General features: G+C 35.2%; 1 protein-coding gene across 9 annotated transcripts in view; it reads left to right on the top strand.

The window, feature by feature from the left end:
• BBX (BBX high mobility group box domain containing) overlaps positions 1-20358 on the top strand; it is a 268097-nt gene that overhangs the window by 176294 nt on the left and 71445 nt on the right. For all 9 annotated transcript variants that reach the window (XM_077883898.1, XM_077883900.1, XM_077883899.1 and 6 more), the window contains 2 exons: positions 9330-9525; positions 16995-17062. In XM_077883898.1, coding sequence (XP_077740024.1) covers positions 9330-9525; positions 16995-17062 — 264 coding nt within the window. The remainder of the gene's footprint in view (positions 1-9329; positions 9526-16994; positions 17063-20358) is intronic.

Here is a 20358-nt window from a genome sequence, read left to right as displayed (position 1 = left end):
TATTTCCATGCAGGAAGACTATTCAGAAAGGTGGGACATGGATCTATTCTGATACCAGTGACTGAATTCCTTCAAAAACTATATACCAGTCCGTTTTTAAATTACTCTGAAATTAATGTGAGTTCATTATGCTTCTAAAATGTATCGTTTAGGAGCACCTGGGCAGCTCAGTGGTTGAGCATCTGCCTTCAGCTCAGGTCGTGATCCTGGGGTCCTGGTATCCAGTCCCACATTGGGCTCCCCCACCAGGAGCTTGCTTCTCCCTCTGCTTATGTCTCTGCCTCTCTCTGTCTCTCATGAATAAATAAGTAAATAAATAAACCTACCTTTAAAATGTATTGTGTAATGGATTTATTAGCAAGTTTAGGAAAAGCAAATAGCATTGTGGTTAAACTTAAATAATTCTCACATTACTCCTTCAGCATCCTAACTTGTGAACAATCTCAATTCATGAAAACCCCTGCCACCCAAACATTTGGTTAAGTTCTATGAAAAGATGAACGAACCGGCAGGGGACAAAAATAGAGAGTTTCAAGTGACACATTTTATTAGACATCTCAGTATGTGGAAAAATAATTCTTTGAATTGCTGTGGTTCTACTGAGTTGTTTAACAAGCTAACATGTAACATAAAAATTTCTTATGCAATCTTAAAGGATATTTGAATCCAGAATATATGATTGGCATAAATGTTACATAATTAATGATCATGTAAAACTTTGTGAGTTGGCTATTGTTAAAGACATGATTTTGGCTATGTAGCGCATCTGGAAAATTTAAAATCAGTTCCAGTAACCTACATGATTTTAAATGTTTCAGTAAACTTTACAAGCATAACAGTAATTAACAGCATTTTCCCATTAAATAGCCTTAGATTTTTTTTTTTTTTTATAGTTCTGCACTTATATGGCAAAATAAACAATTATATGAAACCTCATACGGAACAACATTAGCTTCTTATAATTAAACACTTGAGTTTGGTTTTGGATTGCTGTTTTTTATAACATGCAGTCTGTCCCAAGTACTTTGTTTGCCTTTTCTTAAATACTGCTAATTTACAAACCCAATAGGTGGCCACTTTTAAGAGGAGGAAGTAATATGTTCATACAGGAAATCTCTTACTAATTACTTAATTACGTTCACAATATTTGCCATTGTGGCGCCTCATGAAATCTGTTAAGGTGGCCTCCTGCAATCTGCTACTCACCAAGGCAGATCTTTAACCTTGCAACCTGCCTTGTTTACAGTTGGCTCTTAGGAAATGCTCTCTCAGTTCTAGTGTGAAGTGTGTAAGGTTCAGCTACTTTCACAGTCCCTATATAGTTGATTTTAGTCATAAGTGATCCTGACTTGTTTCAATGTATTCACTACTTGGTTTCGAAATTACATTAAAGTGCAGGCAATTGTGCTGGTGTTCTTTGTGTTGATACTGCAGACTTCATTGCAACCTCAGTTTCCACAACAGAAACTTACTCGGAGGGCCTTCAGTATACCTAGTCGGTGGTGATTGCTAGTGATGAATTCGGTCTCAGCTCCTCAAGGTCCTTTCACCCAGGCAGTCATTTTTAAAACTTTTCTATGTGTAATATTTTCATGTAAACACCAGATTTTAATGGGATTCTCTATAGGAACAAGACATACTCTTTCAGGGTAGTTTTTGTATGACTATAAATACTTAAAAAGATTTTTAAAGCAGAAATGAGTAATAAGTCCTACAACTTGGGAGGGTTTATTTTTTTCACCTGTTAAAACTTTCTCTGATGCTTTTCTTGCTCCTGATTATCTTGTAGTGCATCTGGTGAGAGGAAACAGCCATTCTGGGATTTGTTTTCAGTTTCTTGAATTATTGCCCAGTACTAATTTGCATTGTTGAAAAAAAAAAGGGGGGGGGTGTTGAATGAGGGTTTCATACTGTCTGATTAATCTCATTAGAGCAATAACTGGTTATAAGTAATTATAAAAATACCATCTAAGGATATAGCCTGCGTAATTTTTTAAATTCAGCAATGTACTGGACGATGCAGTGTTGTGGATGTTCCCAGGTTTGAACTGTGTGACTGCTGGTTAGGAGACGCAGAAGCGATCTTACTTTTCCCTTTAACATCGTATGCCCATACTCTTAACAGATACAGGAATACAAGCCCGCATTTTTGATTAGGATTATTGCTAGAACCTTCCGCTGGTCCCTTAAACTAATGACCGTATTAATTAATTTACAATCAGTTTAGAAGATCATCGGTCTAGACCTTTAGGAAGAGCAGACTAAGTGCAAAGAAGAGAGGAGGATCTGGAAAGTTAAAAACAATTTTGAATGAGTTTATAATACCTCTTCCCTTTTTTGTCTGATCTGTCAGGATCATACATTTAGTGATTGGTTGGTTCATTCTAAGCTCGATGTTTTGCATAAACACAAATGCGTAAAGTCCGTTGTGATTATTCCTCTTCTTCAGAGCAGGGCCCTAACACTCGTTGGAGTTAGTATCTTGACCAGTCACACATTGTGGAGCTGGGATATTGTTGCCTGTTTGATTCTAGCACTCTTACTATTTATTAAGCGCTGCTCACTTAGATGCCTGCCAGATACGGAGTTTGAGTAATCATGGTAAAAATGGTAACAGTAAAATGTCACGAGTCTGTGAGAAGACTGCTTGAGCTGGGGTGGGTGTTAGTGGGGATATTTCAGCAGAGGCTTTATGAAGTTGATAGAATCTGTCATGGGTTTGGTATAGAATTCAGAGAGAAAGGCAGGAGTAAGAGCAAATGTGGGATAGTGAGAACAATTTGGGGAATAAGAAAGTCTGTTTTACCTAAAGTCTAGGATATGTGTAGGGTACTAACAGGAAATGTTGATGTAAAGACAAAAATCATGAGACCAGCCTGACAAGTTTGAAGGTTCAGTTGTATGTCAATAAAATAGTTACAGAATTAAATGCAATAAAATGCAACCTGAACGTAGACTATAATAACCTTTTGTAAATGTTGGTATCTCTTGCCATCCGGACCCTAGGAAAGGTTCTTATCACCACAAAACTCCATGGAGTTTTAGTGATTCATTCTTCCTTCGTATTTCTTGAAGGTAAAACTGAAGTATTTATCCCCTTGCTTTGGCATTATTAGAAATGGATTCTTCTCCGAAGAAGACAGACTGTTATTTTCTCACATATTGTAACTGTAGAGAATTTTTGTTGAGTGTAACCTGCTGTGCTCACCAGTGTCTGTGTGCTCACAAGCATGCTGTGGCACCTTGCACTCTACTAAAGAAGAGAACACCTCATTTTTCCAACATCCTTGAGAAACTGGTTTTACACATAAGTGATTTCCAGGTAGATGAAACTTTGCTGTTCCCTCAAATACTTAGTTTTATATATTTATCTTGGAAACTTAAAATTTTTGTTTATATACTTAAAGCATTCAGAATGCCTTCTGAATATTCTTGAAAATTTCAAACCATTATTTCCAAACAATATTATTTTATAATTTGTAATTCGGTGAGACTTTTGTGAACAGTTTATTTTGAGATGATAATAATTTTTGAATATTGCTCTATTCTGCCCAGGGTTCTTTTATAAGTATTTAGCTCATTTAATCCTCATCATAATCGCAGGAGGTAGATTTTTGTTTTTCCCCAAAAGCTTTTAAAGCTGAGCTTACTGAGACCCAGAACAGTAAAGTGAGTTACCCAGGAAAGCAAGTTAGTAGTAGTAGAGCTTGAGTTCTCATAGTTGACTTTCTCCCATCTCAGACCTTTCTCGGTTCTCACCTCTGTAAAATGTCAGTAAAGATGCCTGTCCTCCCCTAGGGTTGAGTAAAATGCAAATAAGCAGTGTACGTACAAGCATTCTGTAAAGCTTAAAACACTCTACCAGTGGTAGTTTTGTCACTTTCCTGATAAGCAAACTTAAGTATATATTTGATAACTTTGCTACCAAGTGATTATTTACTGTATTTATGAGGACCTGTTAACACAATGAAGTGCTACTAAAATGCAGAACTGCAACACAAAACCACCAAAACTAGTTGTGTCGTTTGCCCTACTTTGCACGTACTATCCATCCAATGTGACTGATAACCTCTAACGAGGTAGATGTTCAGTTGAGTGAGCTAACTAGTTGATTTCAGAAATACTAGTTCTTTTAGTTAGTAAACACTAACATTTAAATATTCAAATCAAAAAATTATAAGCACTTTATAAGGAAGCCATTGCTAGTGATGAAGAATAGATTCCACAGCAAGTACTATATTGAGAACTTAAGCTGAATCTCTTAAAATTCATTTTGGTATTGGTTTCAGATACTAATTTTTAGGTTGACTGAGGGACCTAATATCCAATATCCTGTAAGATGTCCTTGATTACTTTGGAATTGGTGATGATTCAAGGGATGTAGATAAATAATTTTTACACTGTTTGAAAAATTACAAATTCCTACTGTAAATTATTTTGTAAGGAGAAAGTATGAAATGTTTAAGAAAAGTACTAAACCTTAGCAAACGGAATCCCTGGGTGGTGCAGTGGTTTGGCGCCTGCCTTTGGCCCAGGGCGCGATCCTGGAGACCCGGGATCGAGTCCTACGTCAGGCTCCCGGTGCATGGAGCCTGCTTCTCCCTCTGCCTGTGTCTCTGCCTCTCTCTCTTTCTCTCTGTGTGACTATCATAAATAAATAAACATTTAAAAAATAAATAAATAAAAAATAAACCTTAGCAAACACATTTTATTAAAAGAAAATGTGACATTTTATAATTCAAGTTAATATGAATTTATTAATACTTTTTATGTATTAATCTGTGAAATGTAGATAATGTTTTATTTCCCAGATCCCTGTGTACTTTCCACAAAGTAACAAAATTACATTTAAAAGAAATTCTGAAATTTTGATTCTTTTTCCCTTAATGCTAATTAAGCTGACTTTTTCTCTGATTTACCTAAATTGGGGAGTAAAATGATCCTTTTAAAAAATTTACATATGAAAAAAATTATATATGAAAATGAACTACTGTTGCCATGATAATCCTTCCAACCAATTTAGGTGACCTTATCTATAGCCAAGTCAGTTTTTTCCTTCATAACTTTTCTGTAGTAGAACCAGTTTCCTGGTCACTTATTCAAGTCACTTTTTGAAGTATATAATTTTTATTGGAGTGGCTTTATCATGAAAGTCATGCAGGTTAATATATAACTTAAAATATTTTTGTCTGTCAAAACCATAAACTTAATTCCATGTTCTGTCACATAATACAGTCTCATTTTTTTCTTATTAAAAATATCTAGTAAAAATAATTCAAATCAGATGGTTATCAGATAGCTATCAGGTTTTATTATCTAAATGAACAATTTTAGAGTTAAAGCTCCTAGAACTAAGAAAGTACAGATTAGTGCCACTTCTCAAGTGTCCCCTCTCCTTTTCCACCCTTGAATAATGTGATTTCTGTTTCTGATGTGAAGAGGTACAGCTGTCTCAAAATTTATTATGCTAAGGGTAACTTACACCCCTCCAGAGTTACAAAATTAAAAATGTGTTAAACCTATTTTTTTTTAAATCAGATAATTTTTTGTATAAAAATTTTGTATAATTTCTCCTCCATGGTTCTGGCAGGTTGTTTTTTAAATCATGGTGATATTTCATATATTTGCACCTGAATCAGCTATCTTTATTGGTATAGACATTTCCAGGATTCTACCTTACTCTCACCAGGGTTGCCAATTTCTTTTTCACTGTGTTGAGAAAATCTAGACTAGTAATAGATAGAAATACAACTGAATTGTAGATGGCACCCCCTCGTTAAAAACAAGTAATTGGAGAACTGTTAGTGTATTTTTTTTTATTAATATTAAGGTGCTTTTTAAGGTCAAATTTCCATTCTTATAAATGATCCAGAAAGGTATTTAATGTTAAGACCCAAGATTAACACAAATAGAGTATTGTTTTTTGATACATAATAATGTCATTATCATATATGAAGTAAGCAAAATACTGTGACAGAGGTGTGCATTTAAACCATTATTGAATAACAGTGACTCACTATTACTGCTAATAAAATGTGGTGGCAGTTGGGATCAGGGAGGAGGGAGCCAGCAATGACTGAGCACCTTGTATAAATAACAAACTGTCTGAAAAGTAGATGTACTTAGTTATCTGATAGTTGGAAATTTGAAGGAAAAAAAAAATGGAAGCCATGAGGTTAACTTTAATTTTCATGGGAGATTTTTGAAAATCAGTATTTTAGCAAGAGTTCAGTTACCTACAAAATCGGACCAATAGGCCTATGATTGACGTTACGGATGAAACAGGTTCCCCTCTCACCCCTAGCATGAAGAGCCCTGCCCTGGAGATCCAGATGGATGGGGCCTATCTCTTTGGCCCTTTAAATCCTATAATGATGGATTTGTGCCCACATAGTTGACGAGAATGCTAACAGTTTCACTCAGCTCTTTGCTTCATACTATATATAGTCTTCCTTCATTTCTTCCTTATTCAGCCTTCTCTGTAATCCCTTTCCTAATAACCTCATCACGACAAATGATGAAGCTTCTATGTTGTTTGTTATAGTTGAATCAGAGCAAGTGATTGATGAGGTGCCCAGTTCCAAGGACAGAGAGACATCCTCATACCCCGAGGCTTTTTCTGCCTCTGCCTTCACTTGGTGTTCAAGTGTGTCTTTACATGAATTTATGACATCTCCGTGTAAGCTTTAAATTCCTGAAGGACAAGGACTGCATGTTGTTCTTTGCTCTATCTCCCACGTTCTTACTGCTCTTGCTCAATATACTTCTGATTGAGCTAATGAATGTTAGCTCATTTACATCAAGTTTAAGGATCTTCGAGATTAATATGGTGTTATAGTTACAGAGTATTGTCCCTCCTAGTGAATTCTCAGTTACCACTTTCCAAAAAAACCCCACATCCTCTAGCACTTTCTCTCGCCTTCTATTCTTCAACCTAAAGGGAGCTTTCCCTTTTACAGATCCTTTGCAAAACCATTTTTCATGCCTGAAACCAGGGAAAGGCTTCTGAACCACACGTTAAAAACAAAACAAAACACCAAAGTTTTTGTGTGACTAATTGTGGATTATAAGCAGTTTGAAGGTAGAGACTTTATTTAATTCATGCTCTTGACGGTGTCTGTCATCTAGTCCAGCATCTTTTATAACGGGGACTTGCTTCTTTAAAAACCATAATTTTCTTTTTAATTTCTCATGACAAATGTGTTAATTAATTTGTTTGAAAGTCTTTTGTCATTTTATGTAGAGTGGTGACCTTTGTCCAGATGACTGTTCATCTGACAAAACAGCCCATGTGCCTTTACCTGGGACACAATAATGATGCATGTGTCTGTTACTTCCATTTTCACCTCACCCTACCATTTGTCACTTTCCACCTTCAAACAGGTTGCAGGGCTATTTGTCTGCGTCAGCTTAATATGTAAATCCCCCATGCAGGTGAATGGAATGGAGTAGGATATCTCTTGTATCACATCTGATACCTCCAAATTTATTCTGCTATATGATGGTGAATTCTAGTTTGGCTCTGGCCTTGCATCCCTATTTTAATTATTTGTGTAAGAAAAGTGGAACAGTATTTTTTCATTATTTTGTGCTGACCTTCCTTCTGTGTGTACCCATGTATCAGCATACAGATATACAGCTTTTAGGTTTAAAAAAAAAAGATTCTGAAAACTTAAGGTAATCTGGGGATAATTCTAAAACATTGATTATTAACACTTATTTATAATACAGTTTTCATTTACATGATTTAAAGTAAAAAAATGGAAACGTTTATTTGGATTATATACACTTTTTTATACCAAGGATAAAAGAGTCTTTTTTTTTTTTTTCCTGTTGGATTAAATAAAAAGCTACTTGGAGTGTATACTAAATTAGTTTACTTTACACATGGAATGACCATTTTAAAGGGCAAGCTTATGGGATTGAAACAGTTGTATTGACTTAATAAAGTTTCCAGCAGTTGGGAAAAACATTTTTATTAGATGATATAACTTTTGGCAATGTATAATGAATAGCAATAAATATTATTTCATTTAGTTTTATTGTCACAAAAGGGGAAAGAAGCAACAGAGATGGCAGAAAGAGTTCTAGAAGTCACAGAAATAGAGGGAAAAGGAGGATATTGTCAGTGAAGGCTGAAACCTCCAAGTATAAAGACATAAAGATTGTGATGGGTTAATTGCAACATCACACATCACACCTTTCAGCATGTTCACATTTGAAGTCCTAGGTGCTTATTATAAAATCCTGGGATGTTGGTACTTCACAGATACTTAGCTTTTTACAAATAGAAGGTTTGTGGCAACACTATGTCAAGCAAGTCTATCGGCACCTTTTTCCAACAGCATCTGTTTGCTTTCTGTCTCTATGTCACCTTTTGGTAATTCTTGCAATATTTATAGCTTTTTCATTATTATATTTGTTATGGTGACCTGTGGTCAGTGATTATAGCTTGCTGCAAGCTCAAATGATGTTTAGCAATTTTTAGCAATAAAGAATTTTTAATTAAGATATTTCATTGTTTTGCCACTAATAGACTAGTAGTGTAATAAAAATATAACATCTATATATACTGGGAAACCAAAAAATCCTCAGATAACTGAAAAGTTAAACATCAGCTTTTCCTACCTTATTCCCCTTCTCACCAATCTTGATCTTAGCTTGTTTATCCCAAAACTGGTTACTTTGCTCTGTTAAGTTTGCCTGTATTTCCCTTACCAGTACATCAAAGCATGGATTTAATTTTTGGCATACTTCCGAAATTAAACAGTGAACAGAATCTGGCTCTGGTATTGACTCATAGTTTGTAATGTGTACCTGATACCCACTTTGAACTGGGTGCCAAACGATGCACATGGTTTATTTACAATAACCCTGTGTATTGGTGTTATTCTTCCTAGTTTATGGAAGCTAAAGGTTAAGCCCAGAGAGGTTACATTCTCCATCTTTGGTTACTCTAGCTGTAAGTGGAGGTGATAGGGTTTGAACTCTGATGTTTCTGCCTTCAAAGCCTTGCTCCTTCCCTTACAAATAACTCTGGCTCTACCATAGTAAGATATCTTTTGGATACTTAAAAAATGGTGTGGGTCGAAAGATACAAATATATTGCATCTGTATCCATCTTCCACAAAAGAACTTTCTAGTTAAATCCATGTCCTATTGCTAAAGCCCTGGGCTGAGATTATCATTCTTTTATAAAGAAAGCCACAGAAGTTACTGAATGTATTGTTTCATTCGTTATTTAATGGTATGGGGGAGGTGACATATGAAGGCTATTAGAACTTTTTCAGTCTGTATATTAAAATCTATTATCTATTCTTTATTTACAGTATAAAGATGCATTTATGAAAGCAAATCCTGGCTACAAATGGTGTCCTACCACAAATAAGCCTGTGAAATCCCCAACACCCACTGTCAATCCACGAAAGAAACTATGGGCTTTCCCATCTGACTCTTCAAGAGATTTACCAAGCCCCAAGAAAGCAAAGACTGAAGAAATGCCTCAGCTAAACTTTGGAATGGCTGGTGAGTTCAGACACTATTTCTAACTATTCTTTTTTAAGGACAAGGCAATACATCTAGATAGTATTTTTAATAAATTAAAAAAAATAAATTATATATACACAGAGAGTGAGAAACAAAATTTAAACAAAAAAAAAAAATTTAAACCAGTGTGAAGCAATGCAAAGATACAGCATATCTGAAAGCTCTGAAATACAACATACATAGAATGTGTTTGTATGGGACGCCTGGGTGCCTCAGCAGTTGGGCGTCTGCCTTCAGCCCAGGGCGTGATCCTGGAGACCCGGGATCGAGTTCCACATCAGGCTTCCTGAATGGATGGAGCCTGCGTCTCCTTCTACTTCTGCCTGTATGTCTGCCTCTCTTTGTGTCTCTCTCATGAATAAATAAATAAATAAAATCTTTTTAAAAAATAAAATAAAAAATAAACTTCTATCCCTTAAAAAAAAAAAAAAAAAAGAATGTGTTTGTATATTTAAAGGAAGTGTGGACCAAGTAGTAGAGTCATTACATGTATGCGGATTTCTGACACATTATGGAAAGGCAGACTGCAATGTAGAAATTAAGAACTCAGGGAATTTTATAATGTAACAAAGTAGTTTACACATACATACTATTAAGCTATCCCAGTAAGTAACTTAGTTATTGTGGGTACTAAAAAGCTATAATTATATTGATCATCTGAGAATTTGAGACATCTAGGACAAGAATATGAACAGTTCCATCACACATATGAGATGGATCTGACAGCTGTTTCTTAGAAGGAATTCCCATCCTATCCCCCTACCCCCATTGCTGTATGAGCTAGGCAAATTAAAACTTCCAGATGGTCCCATTTGTTTTGGGACCTTTAATACTCTTTGGGTGGTAAGGAATGCTAAAGCATTTATTACCGTGAAATAAAGTACTTATATTCATTCTGCAAAGAGCTCTGTCGTCCTGGCTATTGCAATGCAGTAATCAAGAGAGAAATTTTTCAGGATGAAACTGGGAAATTGAGCAGGATGGAAACCATGAAGTTGATATTGAGCTAAATGGTTCCTGTTTCATTATATATTATAAATAAATTTTCTTCAAAATGAGAGCAGTGAACCATTTGCAGTATGAAGACCCTGGGAAAAGAGGTTAAGCAATATTGTGATAACACTTCTTTTGTTTTTTAATCCAGTTTTATTGAGAAATAATTGACCTACATTGCTGTATAAGTTTAAGACATACAGACTGATGGTTTGATTTACATAAATTGTGAAATGATTACAGTAGATTGAGCTAACATCTGTCTCCTCATATAGATACAATAAAAAGAAAAAACAGGGAAAAATGTTCTCCTTGTGATGAGAATTCTTAGAATTAACTCTCTTAACAACTTTCCTGTTTGTCATACAGCTATGTCAGCTATAGGCATGATGTACATTACATCCCTAGTATTTATTTATCCTGTAGTAGGAATTTGTGACCAGCTTTCCTCCAATTCTTCCTCCTCCTATCTCTCTGCCTCTGATAATTACAAGTCTGATTTCTTTTTCTGTTATTTCTTTCTTCCTTTTTTTTTCTTTTTTTAAGACTCCACATATAAGTAAGATCATATAGCATTTGTCTTTCTCTGATTTATTTCACTTAGCATAATGCCTTCAGGGTACATCCATTTTGTCACAAATGGTAGGATTTCCTCATTTTTTATGGTTGAAGAACATCTCATTTTGTGTATGTGTATATGTATCTACATACACTGTCACTACACACACACACACACACACACACATACACACACAATATCACATATTCTTTATCCATTCATCCATCAATGTTCACAGGTTGTTTCCACTCACACATGGAACATTTTCTAGGACAGACCGTATGTCTAGACCACAAAACAAGTTTCAGCAAATTCAAGAAGATTAAAATTAATTACCAATTATCTTCTGACCACAATGGCATGAAACTAGAAATCAAAAATAAGAGGAAAATTGAAAAATTCAAAACCACATAAAAATTAAACAGCACTCATAGAACAACCAATGGATCAAAAAAGAAAGAGGAAATAAAATGTTTCTTGAGACAAGAAAATGGAAACCTGATATACCAGAATTTGTGGGTGCAGCAAGAGCAGTTCTAAGAGGGAAGTTCATAGCAACAAATGCCTATATTAAGAAGCAAGAAAGATCACAGACACACCCTAACTCTATGCCTTAAGGAATTCGAAAAGAACAGAGTTCAGTTAGCAGAAGAAGGGAAATAAAGATTCAATCAGAAATAAATGAAATAAAAAAAAAAAGAAATAAATGAAATAGAGAACAGAAAAACAAGAGAAAAGGCTAACCAGACTAAGAGTTGGTTCTTTGAAGAGATAATAAAATTTACAGACCTTTAGCTAGACTAATGCCCGAAAAAAGATAAAGGACCCAAATCAACAAAATATACATGAAAAAGGAGACATTACAACTGATACCAGAGAAATACAAAGGATTCTAAGAGGCTTCTATGAACGGCTATATACCAACAAACTGGACAACCTAGGAAAAAAAGGAGAAATTCTTAGAAACGTGCAATGTACCAACACCAAATGAGTAAGAAATAGAAAATCTTTCTAGACCAATTATGGGTAAGGAGATTGAATTAGTAATCAAAACTTTTGCAGTGAAGAAAAGCACAAGACGAAATGGCTTAACTGGTGAATTTTACCAAACATTTAAAGAAGAATTAACACTAGTCCTTTACAAATTCTTCCAAAAATACCAAAGAGGAGGAAACACCCCCAAACTCATTTTATAAGCCCCGCATTATTCTGATATCATAACCAGAAAGAGACACTACTAGAAAAGTGTAAGCCAGGGTACCTGGGTGGCTCAGTCGGTTAAGCCTCTAACTTTGGCTCAGGACATGGGTTGAGCCCCATGTCTAGCTCCCTGCTCAGTAGGGAGGTCCCTCTCTCTCTCCCCCTCCCCCACTTTTTCTCATTCTCTCTCTCTCTCTCTCTGTCTCTCTCTCTCTCTCAAATAAAAAAAGCCATATATAATAAGCCTATAGCTAACATCATACCCAGTTGTGAAAGGTGGAAAGCTTTTCCTCTAAGCTTTTCCACTCACCACTCTTATTCAGCATCATACTATAAATCTTAGCTAGAGCAATAGGCAAAAAAAAAAAAAAAAAGAAAAAAGAAAAAAAAGTAAAAGAAATAAGAACTGAAAAAGAAGAAGTAAAATTGTTTGTAGATGACAAGACTATATTTGGAAAATTCTACAGACTTAACCAAATAACTATTGGATCTAATCAATGAATTCAGTAAAGTCACAAGATACAATATTAATATAAAAAAAACAGTAGCGTTTCTATACACTAACAGATTTTCTGTACTAGAAAGAAATCGATCTCATTTACAATAGCATCAAAACTAGTAAGATACTTAGTAATAAATTTAACTAAGGAGGTAAAAGATCTTTGAAAAGTACAAGCCACTGATGAAAGTAATTAAAGAAAACATAGATGAATTGAAAGGTATTCTGTACAGGGTTGGAGGAATTAATATTGTTAAAACAGTACTACCAAAAGTTGTCTGTAGATTGGATGCAGTCCCTTTGAAGATTCCAATGCCATTTTTTTACAGAAGTAGAAAAAACACTCCTAAAATTTATATGGAAACACAGAAGACCCTGACTAGCCAAAGAAATCCTGAGAAAGAAGAAGAAAGCAGGTGACCTCATACTTTCTGATATCAAGCTATACTATAATGCCATAGTCCTTAAGACAATATGGCACTGGCCTAAAAACAGACCAGTGGAACAGAATCGAGAGCCCATAAATAATCCCAATCATACACAATCAACCAGTATTTGACAAGGGAGCCAAGAATACTAAATGGAAATAAAGATCATCTTTTCAATAAATGGTACTGGGGTAATTGGATACTCCCATGTAAAGAAATGACACTGGACCCTATCTTCAACCATGAAAAGTTAACTTGAAGTGGATTAAAGACTTAAGTGTGAAACCTGAGGCTATGAAAATCTTAGAAGAAAACATCAGAATAAAACTCCTTGACCTAGGTCTTGGTAATGATCCGTTTGGGATATGACACCTAATGTATAAGCAACAAAATAGCAAGTGAGCAAGTGGGACTACATTACAGAGCTTCTGTACCGCAAAAGCAAGCATCAACAGAGTGAAAAGACCCCCTACAGAAATGGAAGAAATATTTTCTACCGCGTATCTGAGAAGAAGTTCATATCCAAAATCTGTCTGGAACCCATACAACTCAGTGGTCGAACAAAAACGAAAAGACTTAAGTACAAAGGAGGCAAAGGATCTGAATAGACATATCTCCAAAGATGTACAAAATGCCAACCAGGTACAGGAAAAGATGCTCAACGTTACTAGTCATTAGGGAAATGCAAATTAAAATCACAATGTGATAGTATCCCACACCTATTAGATTGAACATCATCAGAAAGACCTGCAATACCAAGTGCTGGTGAGGATGTGGAGAAAAGGGAGCCCTTGTGCACTGTTCATTGTAAATTAGTCAGCCACTAAAGAAATACAATATGGAGGATCCTCAAAAAGTTCAAAACAGAACTCAGCAATTCAGTGTGTTGTCATATTAAATGCCAAGAAATGCAGTCTAACCTAATGCAGCATTCTGAGGAAACAGTCTTCCGATTATTGCTGTGTAGGTGTCTGTAGGATAATTCTAGGTAAGACCCCGAAATGATGCCCTGCATATCCCAGAAGAATCAAAACACAGAGCTCTGTCCTTGTTTAGATGTCATTGTACCATTTTAGTTTCACCTTGCTTGTGAGCCGTCTTGGTGAGCTCTCTGGACTTCCCAAATTATATCAGATGAAGTGTTTTATAATAAAATGTTTTATCATCAGGACCCTGAAAGAGTATATGGATGATTGGCTACCAACCAAATTCCTTCGATTATCATTTGTCTTCTATGCCTTTTTCTCCCAGTTCTAAATCAATATCAGTAGGTGTTTGTTTTTCATACAGTAGCTCTTCACAAACCGATAATATTTGTAGATAAAGCTATGAAAGCTTTGAAAGCTATGAAAGATACCTGGTTTTAGCATCATTTTGAACAGTTTATTAATCTACCTTTTGTACCTACAAATCGAAAGTTTAAGACCTAGACATCATCCAAGATACTTACAGGTCAACTTTACAAAAACAGTGTTCTTTAAAGTCAAAGAAGGAAAACACTTTTAAGTTTCTCTCATTATGTGAGGCTCTGTGACAGATGTCAGTAGTCCATGGTCAGGTCTTTATTAAGCTAGTGTATAATGGATAACATTGTTCTGAAATTTCCAGTTGTATCTCTTGCAGCACAATGAAAGCAAATGGATTTACCTTTAACTAAAATGAGGGGCTTAGCTCTTTGAATCTAGGGGATCCTTATAGGGCCTTTAGAGGACAGTGTAGGTTTTTCCTCAATAATCTCTTTGTTTTTTCCAGTAGTCTTTGTAACATGACATTTTGCTATTTTGAATAATCCCAAAGCAGCTAAAATTGTATGATTTCCAAGAAGAGAAAGCTGTGTAGAATTTAATTTAGTACAGGTCCTCTTGGTAAAGAGAGAGCAAAGCATACTATGTGCATATTTTTGATGTTTCTAGATAACATTGTGTAAGTATAAATTAATGTAAAGGATGGTGGTAACCTTTTGGTCTATGTTTTACTATCTACAGAGCAAACTTGCAAAGTCACATTGCTATAACAAATAAATTGTCATGTAAGCATGTTCCTATTTTACTTTAAAATTTGAACTTTAAAATTTGAACATTTTTATTTCTAATAGAAAGCTATCATCCAGGCCTTCTGATCTTTAGAATGACAGCTGCAAAAGTATTTAGCTACCCAAAGAACCAAATTAAAATTTACTTTCTGCTAAATTCATTTCCCGCTCATTTTAATTTTAAATAGATTTAAGTGTCTATTTTAACAAACACAGTAGTTCTTAAACTTAACATTTAATTGAAGATGGAATTTTTAAAACAACAATAAATAGCCTTGCTTCATCACAACAGCCAGAGTTCCCATGTATTACATATGTGGCATCTTCCTATGTGGCTGCTTTGCAAAACTGAGCTATTTCTTGACCACTTGATCATTGGGTAACCTGTTTTTCCCTCTAATAACCTTTTCTTTCTCTCTTTGTAACAACTTCAGATTCTTTTTTCAGTTTATTAAAAAACTTGACTATAAGATGTGGTCAATGTGGATTCATGAGTTAAAACAGATTGTGTACAAAGATACGCTTAAAGTCCTTATCTTTAAACAAAAAGAAAAACACCTCAGTGTCTTCAGGCAACAGTATGCCTGATTCTCACTTTTAATTGAAGAGAGATTCCTAAAAATAAAAATGCATTTATGTAGGACCCACATGCATGAGGATAGGCATTGAGCTAGGCACTGCCTCGTATGTTATTTCAAGGCAGATCTGCAATTTAATTTGTTTTAAGACAGCCTTAAAGGATATAGGTTTCTTATTTTCTTTAATACTTGTTTAGTCATAACCCTGAGTCATAGATCTACCACTTTGCTGTTTTTATTTTGTCTTTTCGTTTTTGTTGATTATTGAAGGAATGGAAACAAAGGCCTTCAGTAATATAAAAAGGATTCATTTCAAATCTGAATAGTATTTTGAGGAAGCACCTGACTCCAACCCTAAGATTTAAAATATCAAAAACACATCATTGTCTAATTTAAATTTGTTTTTGAAAGTTTTAGAGAAAGACTATTTGAACAAAGCCCACTGGATTTTGAAAGGCTCATTTATAAGATATCTCTCTGTTCTCTCAGTTTCTCGTATAGCCCAATACTTTTTAGCAGCCCTAATTTTACATGGTAGAAATAATAATTTGAGAATAACAATCTCCAACTTCTGAGACATGAAGCATAAGAACTCTTTTGTTTTAAAACTTTTATTTATTTATTTGAGAGCGAGCACAAGCTGGGTGAAGGGGCAGAGGGAGAAGCTGAGCTTCTTGCCCTACCTGAGCAGGTGGCCTGAAGCAGAGCTCAATTCCAGGACACCTGAGATCAGGATCCGATCCGAAGGCAAATGGTTAACTGACTGAGCCATCCAGACCCATAGCACTCTTTTGAAAGTTTTATCTTTTATATTTAAAATGTTTTTTAAAAAATCCACTGAAACTCTGTATTCAGTAAGGGAAGAAGCATCATCACAGGAGGAGATAATTCCTGTTATAAGTAGATGTGGTATTGAAGAAAGGGTTGTGTTGGAATGGTGGGACAATAGGGAGATTTAAAAGGCTCACAAAAGTATAAGTACTTAAGCACGTATATGCCAGATTATTGCTATATGAAGAGTTTTAAAAGTTTCCTGTAAAAAGTTATACATGCTCCTGTTGGAGTTTGAGTCTTTGTTAGTATCCTTTTTCAACTCTGCGTGGTTTACATGAACTTCATGCTTATAAATTGATAATTTCTTTGTTTTTGACTCTTTTAGATCCTACACAGATGGGAGGCCTGAGCATGCTGCTTCTAGCTGGAGAACATGCTCTTGGAACACCAGAGGTAAGCCAGTCCTCATTCCTGCCCACTCTGCTCACGCCAGGGCTCGAAAACACAGACATGAGTATTCCGTTCACACTCTTAGTTCTGTAGTTTCCCTGTGTAAGCTCATGAGCAAACTGTATCTATTTTTTGGTTAAAGATCTATATGTGCTTTGTTTTGTGCCTTGAGTATAATAGAAGTGATATAAATAAACCCAAGAGAATGCAAATGAAGAAGTCGCGGGTGCAGATTTTTGAGATTCTGTGAACCTAAGAAAAAGAAATGGAATGTACAGATGATTAGCATTTGCCACGATTGTGTCATAGGTCTGTAGGATGGGTCCTATGATTCATTTTCTCTATTCACATAACGTACCCTGCTTTTGTGATGCTCTCATGTAGGCATGCTAGGGAAAGATGAGAGTTTTACTGTCAGTCTCTCTGCTGCCTGGAGAAATCCAAACTCCTGTTTTTGAAACATGGCATTCCAAAATGGTTTTATTCTTTAAAATGGAAAATGTAAAGGACCCAGGCCCTCATGACCTTGGTTTTATGATCTCTCCTTTTCTTGCAGTTACTGGGCAGTGTTTACAAAACACTTTGAGGTATGGTTTTGATGGGCAGGTAGCAACAGTTGACCATGCATAGTTTGCATTTGTGGAATTTCTCTCCTTTCCAGACCCATTTAACAGACGCTAGACAAATTAACCTGCAGGTCATGTTATTTTACCACACTCAGGTACGTGAAATTGAGACTTTTCAGTCCCAAGCAGAGTCACTATTTACAGCCAAATAGCAGCTCAATTCTGTTGCAGATACATATATTTTTCTTATACTTTTTTTTTTTAAATTATGACTATGCCATACAGGATACCGTTGATTCCTATCAAATAGTGATTATAGAAGATACCGCGTAAGATATTTATATCACAAAGGCTATTATGATATATAGTTTACTTATGTGATCCATAGCAGTTGACCATATATCCAATTTAACATAATTATTTTGATTCCATTCAGTTCAGTGTAGCAAAAGACTGTGTAAACTGTTGTACTGGTAGTTATTTACATTGTACTAATCCTTGGCTGAGAAAAATAAACATGTCATTTTGTACCTTTGCGTACTTATTATTCAGCATGTTTTTACTTCCTAACACAATAGAATTCTCAGAAGTCATTTTGCTCTCTGACACATGGCTGCCTAATAGCAGTCAGACCGACTCTCACTTAGGTATAGAATATCGCAAGCATGTTCCAAAAGGTGAATGTTGGAATAATAATGCACACTTGACCTTTAAACACAGTGTGACTCATGATTTCCAAGAATGTACTGTATTGTGAAAGTCAGCATCATCTTTTCAACAGATTGTATTATAATGATGTTTTCTCCCTAACTCCTGTTATCCTTCTCCTTAATTTCAGGAACACATGTAAATAAATAAATATTTGTAGAACTTAGAGATAAAAATGTTGGTCAAAGAAAAGACTGCTGCCCCCACACCCATCCTTTTGCTTAAAGTTTGCCTCTTGGGCTTATTTCAGTGAGAAGTTCTCCCTTTTAAGAACAACAGATTTTTGACACAAGTAATTTAAACAATGGTCAGCTTTTTATTTCTGAGGAAGGGGAATTGTTTGGAGAATTCTCAAGCTAAAGAAGTTTATAAGGGTAAATTATTTAAGGAAGGGAACCACGTAGGAGAAGGGATCTATGCTAGGGAAGAAGTTGCCAGCATGTAGGTCTTTAAGAACCATTTCTAAGAATATAGCTCTTTCTTCTTACTTCCTCATTCTCATCTCAGAGGTATATTTAGGTCATTATTGAAACTAATCTTGAGATACTGAAATAATAAAGCAGAGAATATTATACAAAATTAAACTGTGTCTAAATATGGTTTGTTTTGAGAGTTCATACCATACATATCAGTAGACTTCATTTAGCACCTATTTTCTTTAATTTTTTAAAAAATATTTTATTTCTTCATGAGACACACACACACACACACACACACAGAGGCAGAGATATAGACAGAAGGAGAAGCAGGCTTCTTGTGGGGAGCCCAATGCAGGACTTGATCCCAGGACCCTGGGATCAGGACCTGAGCCAAAAGCAGATGCTCAACCACAGCCACCCAGGCGTCACTAACACCTGTTTTCTATGTAAAGTCTTGTCTCATTCCAAATATGTAAACATGATCATAGAACTTTAGGGGCCTATATACAGGCAGATGATGAACATAAGACAAATGTAGTAAATACATACTTAAATTTTCCTAAGAAAATTATCCAGGTAATAAGATAAGGAGAGAGAGTTACAGAAATTCATACTGCTGACATTTGGAACAATTACTGTGATGTCTGTTTATAACTGTTAGGTAGGACCAGTCAAATAAAGTGACATTTTACAAAAATTCTGCCACAGAGAAAGTCTAATCATATCAGCTTTTTAAAATGCCATGATAGAATTCTTATTCTGAAATATTATTTTTAAAGGAAGGAGATTTTCCTTTATTCGTTAATGTGAAACCTAACTACATAGAAAAAAATCCTCAAAAGTCTATATTTTTAAATGTAGAAATTTTAATGTAGGTGGTAGTTTTTAAAAAAGAATTCTAGGAGCACTTGGGTGGCTCAGTGGTTGAGTGTCTGCCTTTGGCTCAGGTCATGATCCCAGGGTCCTGGTATCCCACAGGGAGCCTTCTTCTTCTGCCTATGTCTCTGTGTCTCTCATGAATAAGTAAATAAAAAATCTTTAAAAAGAAAAACTCTAGAAGGCATAGAGATTTGCTGTAAATAATAAATAAAATATATCTGAATATCTTCTAATATTTAAAGTAATAAAATTCCAGATTAAAAGCTTCTGAAGGGGGCTGTTAGTAAACACATAATATAGAGAACAGCTTGGATCAGTATTGAAAAAGACCAAACTCAGTAGGGGAACTGAGTCAACACCAGAAAGTCGTCCTTACTGGAACAGGAGGAGGGATGGTTTGGGCAGTAATAGAAAATTTAAAAGAGTAATCAAAGCTGATGAAAAGGTTTGAAGGCATCAATATCTATTTAGTTGTGATGGAAGGTACGCTTTCAAGTGTGTGGGAAGTGTATTAGGTATTAGGTCTGTGATTTTAGAATGCTTTGTTCTTTTGTTGGAATCAATAGATAAGACAGTAGTGTTACAGTCAAGCCACTTTTTTCTTTGCCTTCCATTCTGTAAAATGGAGCTAATAATAATAATACCCCTTGCCTCTTAACTCCCAAGACATCTGTGAAGATTTTAAAAACCTGTAATTAAATTAAATTAATTTATTATATTTATTATA

This window comes from Canis aureus, chromosome 35 (assembly GCF_053574225.1).
Source record: "Canis aureus isolate CA01 chromosome 35, VMU_Caureus_v.1.0, whole genome shotgun sequence".
Lineage (NCBI taxonomy): Eukaryota > Metazoa > Chordata > Mammalia > Carnivora > Canidae > Canis > Canis aureus.
This window is presented reverse-complemented; position numbering and strand designations above follow the sequence as displayed.